Source organism: Pteronotus mesoamericanus, unplaced genomic scaffold (assembly GCF_021234165.1).
Source record: "Pteronotus mesoamericanus isolate MK-2021 breed Mesoamerican mustached bat unplaced genomic scaffold, CSHL_Meso_final scaffold_651, whole genome shotgun sequence".
Taxonomy (NCBI): domain Eukaryota; kingdom Metazoa; phylum Chordata; class Mammalia; order Chiroptera; family Mormoopidae; genus Pteronotus; species Pteronotus mesoamericanus.
Window position 1 is genome coordinate 17,791,977 of NW_026555325.1, and position 13,462 is coordinate 17,805,438.

At 32.7% G+C, this 13,462-nt stretch overlaps 1 protein-coding gene across 3 annotated transcripts in view; it reads left to right on the plus strand.

The window, feature by feature from the left end:
* GALNT13 (polypeptide N-acetylgalactosaminyltransferase 13) overlaps nucleotides 1-13,462 on the plus strand; it is a 593,991-nt gene that overhangs the window by 546,725 nt on the left and 33,804 nt on the right. For all 3 annotated transcript variants that reach the window (XM_054562685.1, XM_054562683.1, XM_054562684.1), the window contains exon 11: nucleotides 1,265-1,363. In XM_054562685.1, the coding sequence (XP_054418660.1) occupies nucleotides 1,265-1,363 (99 nt within the window). The remainder of the gene's footprint in view (nucleotides 1-1,264; nucleotides 1,364-13,462) is intronic.

Consider the following 13,462-nt stretch of genomic DNA (forward strand, 5'->3'; position numbering starts at 1 on the left):
TCTCAATCCTAACCCATTGGACCAGGGTTTGCCTCCTCTGCTCTGCTTTTTCCAACCCTAGTCAAGTGTGAATGCCTATCCCCACTGTTCTCAGTTGCCAGTTGGGGCCTTAGGTGAAAATCATATCATTTTTCCCAATTCCAGGAACTATTACATGACCATGAAGTTCTGTACCATACGAAAAAGTGATACACATTAACCTAATCCATCTTCTTTATAAGTTTTTAATCTTTTTCATTTGCCAATATGAATAAACATGTATCTAAAGCATAGATAGATAAATAAACATATCCAAGTAATGTATGAGTGAACAGTAATATATGCACATCCTAATAAGAATCAGAGATAAAAACTTTTTGGACACAGAGTGGACAAGTACAGTAAATACATACTTGCAGTTGAGACTAAGGAAAAAAATGAAAACATTTTATATATTAGGACAACTTTTTTCCTCATTTTTGCATTCATTTGTACATGACTTAGTAATTAGAGCATTTTTAAACTCAATGAATGGCCTTTGTAATTACTTTTGGCTCAAATATGTATTAGGTTTATGTTAATTGTGGGACTAAAGCAGTGCGTGATTGTATACCAAGAATTTTATGTTTGCAGTTAGCAATTTAATCTTGCTTCTGAGAAATTTTTTAATATGAAATTACCATTTATCCTCGTAATAAGTTTTCATAGGGTCAACTGCTTTGCATCAAGTTTGGCATTAGAAATGAAAAAAGATGGGTGAATATGTTTTAGTTACAGAAATAAACAATGTAATTAATCTTTATTAATATATAAAATAAAGCACCTAGTAATGAAACAATCTACAAAAACATAAATTTAAACATTTAACCAATTTGTTCTTATTCCTTTGCAAATGGTACTATAGAAAGTTCAAGAACAGACTGTGGTTATTTGAGTGGAATTTGGAAACTGTCCTAATTTTAAAAGGGTTTTGGGAAAAATTCCTGATGTGTAGCATGTAGATGTTTCCTTCTTCTTTGATACTGTGCTGTAAGCAAGTAGTACCTCTTGATTAGGTGCTAATGACAATGCCAGGGCTGTTCAAGCTTATTTCAGTAGGAGTTCAGAACCTTGCACGGATCTGGAAATGGACACAGAAAAGGAAAAATACATATGTAAAGCAATATGTTCTTAGAGAAATTTCCTTACAAACACATATCATTTTGTTGTCAATATACAGTTTGATGATACTAGAAAGATTTTGACTTATGTCTCTGACTTCTCTTTTTGTGTATGTTTTCTTTAGATAAGAAATGTTGAGACTAATCAATGTTTAGACAACATGGGCCGCAAAGAAAATGAAAAAGTGGGCATATTCAACTGTCATGGTATGGGAGGAAATCAGGTAAACTCTCCTTTTTTTATCAGCTTCATATTTGAGGGCAATTTTTGTTGTGAAAACTATCAAGTTAGAACATGGCTTACAAGTCAATAACGATAAAGACTTAGTTTAGCAGATTAATGGGCATTCAAATTAAGAACTAATTAGGGTATTTTATTATCCCAGATTTTTAAAGAAAGTGCTACAGAATTTAATTAAAAGGACACAAGCCTACAGTTAATGAAGAGTGTCAAATATTTTAGACCTATCTCATTTTAACATGTATATGCAAATGAAGACAAAAGTATACAAAGTCACCAGTCTCAGGGATTCATAAATGAAGTGAGCAAAGGAACAATAAGTAAAAACCCTGTACCGACAGGTATTCTAATGTCTGCATTATCAATTTAATGGCGAGATAGGAATTAAAACCACTATTTTTCATCTCCATGAATACTTATTTGTTTCTACAAATATATGCACAAGAGTATTTACCGGCATCCTTTTTGTTATAACATAGACAGTGGAAATAGCTAAATATTTACCAAAAGGGGGATATTTAAATAAATCATGGTGTATTCATAGAATACTAGATAGCCACCAAAATGACTGATATGTCTATGTGTATTGTTATTAAAAACTGAAAAGAGGGTAAAAAATTCAAAGTACAAATTATTTTGAATGATCTCATTTATGAAAAATGTGTTAACATTTTTTTCTATATAATATCTGTAATATCGATATATAGATTATTATATAATCTATTAGCTATGAATGGCAGTCTATTTGGAATATAGATTACCTCTGGTGAGAAGATTGAATTGGAAGAAGAAATTTTACTTTTTTATCTCACTTTTTTTGCACACATGCATTAATTTCATAATTAAACAAAACTGGAGAAAAATGAACTGTTGTGCATAAAAGATTATTTTATAGCATTAGTCTGGCCTGGGTAACTTACAGTAGGTCACATGTTTTTGATCTTAAATATTTTAACATAGATAAAAGATTTCCCCTTTTTTTCCTCTAAAGATTACTAAATTTGTAAAATAATTAACACTAGCTTGGCACATACTAGACACTCAGTACTTATTGGTTTATTGTCATTAATTATTTTCTGTACTTATTTTTTCATTTATGTTCTTAATTATTTCTCCTTGTACTTCTATAAGAAAAAAATGTTCTTTTAGTGACTAATGCCAGAGGCAACATAAATGCACCACACTTTCTATGATATTGTTAAGCTTAATAAAATACACTGCCTTTCCTGTTGTTCTAACAAATACATATTATGAAAAAATTAACCCATTACATAAAACCCTATTATGATTCATACTTTGGTATAACTCAATATTTCCAGGATGATTAATAGTAGGGACATGTTTAAATTTTAGGCTTACTTGAAAAAATAACAGATTTTAGGATTCTATTCTCAGAGCCACCTTCCCTGTCTTTTATTGCTATTCTTTCATGTTACCATGGAAGCAGCATCTATTTTTATGGTTATTTAGTTTTGAATTCTTAAAAGTAGCCTCAGTCCATAAAAATATTCAAATTTTTCTCTCCTGCTTTTACACAAAAGTCGTAACAAATGTTACCATTGTTTTTTAGTATTTCCACTCAGCTACAATTCTAAAAGAATGGTTCTTTATCTTTGCTGACAATCATACCTCAACCCTTTCTCATTGCACAGGAGTTTTGGTAGTTTTTTCTTTCTTTCTTTTTTAAGTTCTTGAGATATCAAGACAAAACCAACTTTTCAGTACTTGCTGGACATATTTTTCTTAAACACTCATGTATCCAGCATCTTCTCCTCTTTTCATCTCCAGCACCTGCCATAGGGCTTTGAAAATGGTAGGTACCAAATAAAAACTAGTCAAGTAAACAGATGAGAGAATGCATGGAAGTTTTTGAAGCAGGAATACCAGAAAAACAAGATAACAAGTGGAGAATTATTAAATTTGACATGATCATCTTCAGGTACTCTTTTAAAAATCTTAATAATAAAAGTCTTCTACCTCACATAGCAACATCAAAATTAGTTCATTCTTGTCTATTCTTGAAATGCTCTTTTACTAGCAAGTACTATCATGGTGATCATCAAACATTATCAAAAGGATGAAAAGTAAAAAGGAATGTGAGTAAAACTTGAACATATTAAAGAAAGAACTTAAAATTTACTGGTAGAAAGCATGTTACTAGAAGTTATGGGATTGTATTCTATACTTTTGAAAAATTAAGAGATTCCTGGAAGTGTTTCTATGTTCTCTACAACACTAATGACTCCTATTTATAACTTCATCCCTAACTTCTCTCCTGAGCTCTAGAATCAATGGCCAAATAATTATTAGCAATCTCTACAGGCATCTCAACTTCAACTTTTTTGAAAGGTACTCATTTTTTTTCCCTTTCACACAATCATCCAAACTTGAAACCCAACACAGACACTTCACTTTTGAAGTCTGATTGATCACCAAATCCTGATATTTCTAGGAAAGTAATGTCCCTTGACTCCCACCTTTAAGTTCCTTTACAATGAGGACCCCTATTTTTATGTTAGCCTGCATCTTCTTTCACCTGTGTGATCAAAAATGCTTCATTATTTCTATACATGTTATAGAATTCCATTCATACATTTCATATATGTTACATTAAAATTAAAATTTGAGTAACATCTCCAACAATTCTTCACTGCCCAAAGAATAAAGTAAAAATGTCTTAGAAATACAAAGCCTCATAATTTTATTACCATCTGTCTTTCTAGCAGTCTTCTTTGATGTTCTAATAATTCCTTGTGTTCTAGACATATGTCTGATAATTTTCTATTCCCTGCATGCTCTGCACATTTTTATATCTCTACAGTTCACTGATACTGTTCTCTCTAACTCCACTATTGGCCACAAAATGCTCCACTAACAAACTTAAGACCTACTCCCTATTTAAAATCCAAATAAACCAGCTGCTGCTGCTGCTGCTGCTGCTGCTGCTGCTTCTTCTTCTTCTTCTTCTTCTTCTTCTTCTTCTTCTTCTTCTTCTTCTTCTTCTTCTTCTTCTTCTTCTTCTTCTTTCGTATTCAACACCTTTTTCTTCTTCTTTTCTATCTATTGGTTGGTAACTTCTTAATGTAAACAGGACAAATTTTTAATGGGCAAATTATAATTTATTTAATTAATCCTTTATTGTTCAACATTCATTGTTATAGACAAGGCTCATCAATAACCTTGTAGCTAAAATCTAGTGAGCCTCCTCAGAAATAATGTCTAGAAGTAAATTTGATCAAAGGTTATGCAACAGCATACCTTTTAGTATACAGCAACAAATCATCATTTTTAATGTTTTATTGCTTCACTAGGACTAATAGCTAAAATAGCAAGTGGCACTATGAAAAACATTTAAAAGGCATTATCTCCTTCTCACAAAAATCTATGAAGAGTATAGTGTTACCATCCTGAATTTACTCATGAGTCTAGTAGAAACCCTGACAGATTAGTAAAATGACTGAGGTGGTAAAGTCAGTTTGAACTTAAATCCTGCTGACTCTATGCCAAATTTATATTCACTGCATTTATATTGGTTCCCCCAGGATTGTGATCACAGTGGCCAACCTTAACTGCGTATTGTATTTTATTTGCTTTTTTGTCTTTGCTAATTTAGTATGGGAGGAACATTTTATTTTATTTTAAATCCTATTTCTAACATTACCAGTATACTTAAATATTTTTATAATTGATATCAATACTTTGTGAATTTCCTAGTTATGTTTTTGCTTATGTTTTCATTGGGGGTTAAGAGGATTTTTTTAATCTACTTATAAAAACACTTTATTAAGTAAGATTATTACCTACTGTCATATTGCAGATATGTTTCAGGCTTGACATTTTGTTTATAGTGTGTTTTCATAAACAGACTTTTAAGCACTTTATGTATTTCAATCATTGCTTGCCTTTATGCTTTCCCTATTTTTGGTGTAGAAATATACTTCTTTTGTATGTAAAAAAAAAATTATTGTACTTTTTCCATTACTATTTAGTCCCATTATATAATCCCCAATCGCCACACTGTTATCCACACCCATGACTCCTTTTTCCTTTTTCGTTCAATCCCTCTACCACGTAACCTCCTACCCCTTAGCTGTCTTCCTGCTATCTTTGTGTCTGTTTCTATTTTGCGTGTTAGTCCAGTTTGTTCATTACATTCCATACCATAGATGTAAAAGACCTATATTCAAAAAAGTCATAAGACACTGAAGAAGATACATTATAAATTATAAAATTAAAGAAGATACAAGTGGAAACACATACCATGTTCATGGATAAGAGGACTTAATATCTTGAAAATGTCCATACTATACAAAGGAATTTATAGATTCAACACAATTCCTATCAAGATTCCAATGACATATTTCACAGAACTAGAACAAATATTTCAAAAATTTATATGAAACCACAAAAGACCACACATAACAACAGTGATCCTGAGAAAGAACAAAGTTGAAGGAATCATGCTACCTAATATCAAATTATACTCTAAGGCCAATGTAATCAAAACAGCATAGTACTGGCATAAAAACAGACACATATGTCAATGGAACAGGATAGAGAGCCCAGAAATGAACTCACACCTTTATAGTCAATTAATATTTGACAGAGGAAGCAATGGGCTAAAGACAGTTTATTCAATAAATAGTGTTGGGAAAATTGGACAGATGCATATAGAAAAATGAAACTAGATACCTTCTCATATCACACACAAAAATAAATAAAATTTTTTTTTAATGAGATGCCTTTAAATGACATTTATAGAATCTTAAAGGAGCCAATACCAAAACTGGCAAATAGATCTTAGTCTCATTGGACACACAAGTCTGTCTAGAAAAAAGTCCAGCCATTGTTAATATAATGAGAATGGCTTGCATGACATCAATGCAACCTGGCAGCCAAGGAGAGTGATCTGGAAATGTGCATGCATGAACAATGACAACTTTGTTGTATTAGTCAGTGGGAACAGTAGGTGCCCTTGAGTGAGCATGAGTACTCTGTGGCCATCGCATTCAAAATGACTGAGTGATTAGAGCAAGGAATCTGCATCAAATTTTGCGTTAAGCTTAAACATTTCTCCGAGGAAACAACTGGAATGATTCAGAAGGCCACAGCTATGGACAACTGATGATTGGCAGTTTCATCACAACAACGTGCCCACTCATGCATCATGTCTTGTGCAGAGTATTTTAGGGAAACATCAGATCACCCAGATGACTCAGCCCCTCTACAGCCCAGATTTGGCGCCCTGAGACTTCTGGCTTTTCCCGAAACTAAAATCACCTTTAAAAGGGAAGAGATTTCAGCCCATTGATGAGATTCAGGAAAATACAACAGGGCATGTGATGGTGATTGGGACAACTGTGTGAGGTGCCAAGATGCCTCTTTTGAAGGGGACTAAGGTATCATTGTCCTATGTACAATGTTTCTTGTATCTTCCTCAATAAATGTCTCTATTTTTCATATTATATGGATAGATACTTTCTGGACAGAACTCATATATCAACTTAAATATTGACACTAAGTTCTATTTCAAATTTATATAAAATATACTTATGTACAAATTAGATTAATGTAATATTTATAAAATAACCATGTATTTGATGTTAAGTACTAGTATGCAATTTTTAAAAATTTAATGTTTGAGTGTTCCTTTTGAATTGCAATACATCTTTAACCCAAAAAGGGGGAAAAGAAACCCCCATGCATATTGTATTCATTCCTTGCAAAGATAAAAAAAGATATATTTATAAACCATGATGAAAAATACTCACATTTTTAGAAAATGTATTTATGTTTCTCTTTCTCCCTGGAGCCACTCATTTGAAGAGAGCTAGAAAGCATATGGAAACATTCCATGTAATTCATTGCAGTAAATGATTCAGAGCCATTTTACAAGGTAGTTTATGCTAACCATTTCTTATAGCCCTGTGTCTGCCAAGACAGAGAAGAGATCAGCAGGTCTTATCTATATTTTCATACAAATGTCTCCTCCTCCTCTAAAATGTGATTATTTTTACCTAAGAAGAATCTAACTTTATGATAGGTGTATCATACATTTTTGAAAGTAGATAGATACTTTCCTTTTTATACCCCTTCTCCTAGAGAAAGCTTAATGATTTTAGTAATGCATTCTAATATACTCCCAGATTGTGATGAATGCATTCATTCAACACACGTATGTATTCCTTTTAAAGTTTGCATTTTTATAAGTACTGTAATTACTTAGAAACCATTTCTACACTAATTTTGTCCCATTTTAGTAGTCTGCATAATGGAATAAAAACTCACCAGGGATTTCACAATGTAAATTTGCAAATGAAATGAAATGGTCTATGAAGAAAGAATGAACATGTAACATTCATTAAATGTTTAAATGAGTTGGATACATGCAAGCTAGAAGAGAGCAGAGTTATTATAATTTCTATAGGAATAGAAATTATGCTAAGAGTCTTTCAACCTCATTAATGCTTGGTTGGGAGAACATCTCTGGTCTTGGATTGGCTGATGTTCCTACCAGATGAATAGAATATACTAAGGATGAAATGGTAATTTGGCTCAATCATTCATTCAGCAAAACCTCATTATCCTAGTTTATAAATAGACACTGTAGATGATGTTAGTATATGATATTAGTAGAGCAAAATATCCAAAGACATATAATTCACATTGGCCCACTTTTTCTGGGGATCATGATGTCTCTGCTCATCCTCAGATCCATCAATCCAAGATTTAGTTTCATTCCCAGTAAGTCTCAACAGTGCCTGCTATTATCAGAGCAGTCCTGTATCAACAAAACCTTTAGGATACATGTACAAGCCAGTGAGGCTACTATTTATTTTTCTAGGTAACTGGTCCCCTCCACTTTACCTCTAAGGAAGCTTCAAAGTCAGACCACCCATTGTCTCAATCTAACACATATTTTTATTTGAATGAGAAAATAGAGCTTCAAACTCAGTGTATCTGTAATTACATCTTTTATTCAAAACCTTTTGTACCTCTAATCTCTTTATTCACCCTTCTTTTACATTGTCCTCTTTTGTCTTTCATTACCCCCGCCCTCCCCAAACTAGACACTAAGCCTTGTGGATTCTTTCTATGTGTGATTTTTACCTATTTCTTCTTTTATTTCATTAATAATTCTTCTTTCTCAGTCTGGGCTTTGATTGCCACAATAGTTTGATTACTACCAGAGTTTCAATACAGTTTCCCCATTGCTTGAACCTGTTTCCATCTTCACTCTACTCACATAATGAAGTGGGGACTCCTCCAAATGTATCACTTCCAACAAGAAAAAAACAAACAAACAAAAAAACCTTTAAAAGTTCCTGGATTATACAAGCTAAAATGAACATTCTTTATTAGTCCAAGGTCTATGTAATCTGACTCCTTTGTACCTTTGTAATTATATCTCCTGTTACTCACCTATGGAAACTATCAACTCCATCAATTCTATTGAGTATAGCCTGACCAGATGTTTAAAAAATTAATGTGATCTGTTTGGTTTTTTATCACCTCTCTTTTATACCAACCTGATATACATTTCTCCAGTTTACATAATTCCATAGTTGACAGTTTATCTAATTCCTGTTCAAAACTCAATTTTCTTCATATAGTATTATATTTTTTCTGCTTTTCCATCTTCATTGATAATTCCTTCTTCTGAATTCAATTAAATTTTTTTTCACTTTCATATTATCTCTCAATTAGCCCTCATGCTGTCATTTCAAGGATGTGGGTTTATTCACCATATTTCAAAAAAATGTAAACATTTCTTGAAAGCAAAAAAATATTTTCCTTTTTAACTCCCCATGGTAATAACTACTTATTGTAAAACTGAGTGAACAAAAAATTTTCTTACAAAAATTTCAGTTACTCAAAAACCTGCTGTTATTACAGAAATCGCTTCAACATTTCAACCATATAAAGGAAAAAAATATCCTGGAGGATGAAATTGTTGCTATGGATGTGCCTAGATTTGGAGCTATAATAGGCTGAAAAATAACCCCCAAAGATGTCTCTACATCCTAATCCCTGAAACTTGTGAATGTTTCTCTCTCTCTCTCTCTCTCTCTCTCACACACACACACACACACACACACACACAGTAATGTAAATACATTGAGGATTTTGAGATGGGGTGATTGTTCTGGATTACCTGGTTGGCCCTAAATGCAACCACATGTATCCTTATATGCAGAGAGAGATTTGATACACACAGAATAAGAAAAGGTAGTGTGTCCATAGAGGCAGAGAAGGAATGATGGGGCCATAAGTGAAGGAATGCAGGCAGTAGCCATGAAGCTAGAAGAGGCAAGAAACAGATTCTCCCCAGGAGGCTCCAGAGGGAATGCTGACCTACTGGCACCTTGATTTGTACCTAAAGAAACTAATGTCAGATTTTAGAACTATGTGAGAATAAATTTCCATTGCCTTTAGCCAACAGGTTTGTGATAATTTGTTTCAGCAGCCACAGGAAATTAATATAGGAGCTCACAAATGAAAACTCCAGAAATAGTCTAGCTGAGTATTTGTAAGCAATCTATCTCTTTGGAAAAGAGGTCTGACACTAGACCTTCCTCAAAATAAGAAATATATTTCATTTTATTAGTTCAAGAAATGAAGTGGTAGCTAAATTGAAAGCCTTTAAATTAAATTACACTGGTCCTACAGAATATTTACTTATGGAAAATTTGTATAAGGAGATTCCATTTTGACTTATTGTGTTCTCTTTTCAATTTTAGTGTAATTACTGTAGCACATAAAATTGTCAATAAGCTCTAAATCTTATATTAATAAAAATTGAAAAATATAAAATATCTAAAAGTCAATCCTTGAAATGAGAATTGCCTCTTTAGTTAATAGTTAATAAATTCTGCACAAGAGTTCTATATATTGTTGTAATTTTTTTTTCAAATCTTAAGAACTGAGCAATGACAAAAAAACTCAACTCACTTTATTATTATTTATATTAAATGAATACCCTCTAAGCTTGGGACTGATTAATATATGCAGAAACTTAAGTTTATCATCTGATTTTGCCTCATTTTGCCTGGTCAGAATGCTTCCTGGCATAGCAACAAATGATAAATCCATTGTGTTCAACCCCTTTCTTTCCCTGTTAGGAAATACTCAGAAATTGTGAGATTTTTTTCTTAATGTTTCCTAAAAATTGAGCACTAAAAGTGCCTGTTTCTTAGATTTATTTTTTCTAAGTGTTGCTCAGTCTAATTTTATGTATTTCTTCATAATAATGGTTAAGATCTATCACATGTGACAGTTTTCTTAAGAGCTATGGAAAAATTGGCAATGCAAGTTCAACCTAGAAAGCACTTTTACTATTTTACTGTAAAGTACTTAAAATTAATTCCCTGAAATCCTGCAGTCATTTTAATGAGCCACAACTTTGGCTCTGCATTTTCTAGCTATAAGTACAAAATTGGTTATATAATTCATTATGTCAAAATATAAAAACAAACCAGTTTCAGAAAAGGCTTAATTATTCCTAGTGTTGAAATGATAAAGATGTCTACTCTAACTCCTGTTAAAGAAAGCAGTCAATGGAAAAGGGGCTACAAGAGCAACAAGGAGGGACACCAGACTGAACTGGTATGTTAGTCTCTAAGACGGCATCTTGGGAAACAGTGATATCAGTGTACACTTGTGCACACAGTAGGATAAAAATATTTATTCTGTTGATTAACTGGTTAATTATAGTGTATCATTATATCAGCCTATGCTCTAAAGAGTTTAAAGTTAAATTTCCTTAAGGCTCAAATTTTAAAATACTTTAAACACTTTGAAAAATTCATATAAATTTAATTTCACTTAATTAATGGGAATCCTAGAATATTTTGAAAAACAATTCCCTTAAAAGTAAAATGTCACATTCTCATAAAGCATAAAGTTTCATATTATCCCAGTTTAATAAAACCCCAACACACACGCAATCCATGTACACAGAAGTATATACACTTCTCTTATCTCATACTACCAATAGAACTTTTCCTATTGAGAAAGGTAAGCTGTTAACCAAAAACTACTAAAAGAAAAGTGTTTTGCTACTAGCAGCATTACTCTGCCCCTTCAGCCAACCAGTTTATCTTCTCTAAAGCTCCTGTTACTTAGAGATGGGTTCCAAGCTTTCTGCAAATTTTATTAAGATATAGGTTTATCTCTATCAACTATTTAGTCATAGCATTACTTTTCTCTTCTGTTGTTTCTCATATTTCTGAATCTCATTCTTTTCTTCACTTTCTCTTCAAGTGCTTTTCTCCTTTTCTTGGCTTATGCGTCATTCTTCATATGGCAGAGAAAGAGAGCAAGCTCTGGTCTCTCCCTCTTCTTATGAGGACACTGATCTCATTCATGAGAGCCCCACAGTCATGACCTCATCTAACTTACTTCTCAAAGACCCCACCTCCAAATACCACCACCTGGCAATTTGGGCTTGACATAAGATGGGTGACAGGGCACAAATATTCTGCCTTAGTAGCAGCTTTATAAAAATCCTTTGTCCTTTCTTGACCTCAGTGTTCGATACTATAAATGATATGGTTAAACTAGATGTCCATCAGTTCTAGTATTTTTAATCTCTTTTTTTATAGAGACAAGAGCAGGAAATCCGAATGATTTGTGAAATCTTTGGGCCAGTGACAGGAAAATGAATTTAGAAAGTTTGAATTTAGGAAAAAAATATTTAGAAAACAAATGTTTTTAGAAAATATCTTAGAATAATGTGGCAATTTTGAGCAACCTGCTAGGCAATCAAAAACTAATGATTTAAAGGAAAAAAAGCTCATCAGTCAACAATTTATTGAATACCATATATGTACCCAGTAATGTATAGACACTAAGAGGAATACAAAGATATACTTAAAACGCAAACTCTTTTTTTGTGTGTATAAGAAAGTTGGTGAAGATGCTGTTTGTTACATGACATAGAATCCTTCCCATGGGTTCCCATAAGAGAGTTTCATACTGTTCTGGATATTATGAAAAGTTGTTTGTCTCCTGAGTAAGAGTATTTTTTCCCTATGAAATCATAGTCCATACAGAAAAAAAAATATTCTATTATTTATACTTAACCTCATTATTAAATTATTTTTATTACTTCATTGTTTATGTGGATGAATTTCTTCTCTTTCATTTCTTACCTGATAGATACATGTGTGTGTGTGTCTGTATCTGTGTGTATTTATATGTAAAATTCTGTGTAAATCCACTTCCACTTTTCAACATATGAAATATAAATAAGTAAATAGGAACACAATCCCTGCACTCAATCTGGACAGGATAATAAAATAATGATTCTTGAAACAAAGAATGTACTGCTCTATAGGAGGTATTCACAGAAAGAGCTTTGATAAGGACAGGAGAGGCCTCACAAAAGTGACAGCGAGCACAGAGAACGAAGTGCGGGTGAGGGTAGCGAGGCTACAGGCCCAAAGGGAGTGGCAGGCCTACACTAGAGAAAGCAGAAAATTAAGTTTTATAAGTAGAGGAGCTAAGATAATAATAGAATGTAAATGTCAAACAAGGGAAATTTGATTTGAGGGTGACAAAAGGAGCAAAGAGCTTTCAGTCTGCAAAGGTGTCAAAGGATAGCTTGGAACCTATTTCTAATACAACCTCATGAAAATACTTGGACATGCACTTTTGTTGTTAAATATAGCTTGGCAAATGAATATAACCAAAATGAAAAATGCTTTTTATTCTTCTTATTTAGTGCCCAAGTTTAATTTTACCACAAGCAGGGATAGAGCTATGGAATTTTTTTTCAGTTCATATCTTTCATTCTTTTATCAAAGGACTTGATCCAATAGAGAGCAAGGAACTACATGTGGTATGTACATAAATGATACATTTCCATTAAATGAAAAAAGGCCTGTTTCAGTAAGTTACCATGGAAACATCTTAGCATCTAGTCTAATTTCTAATGAAGATCTTAGTCTTAATTCTTTTTTATTGTTGTTCAGTTACAATCGTTCCCATTTTTCCCCCATTGCTCTCCCCTGTCCATCCAACCCTTGCTCCCAAAGATAATCCCGACCCCATTGTCCTTGACCATGGGTCATTTGTACAT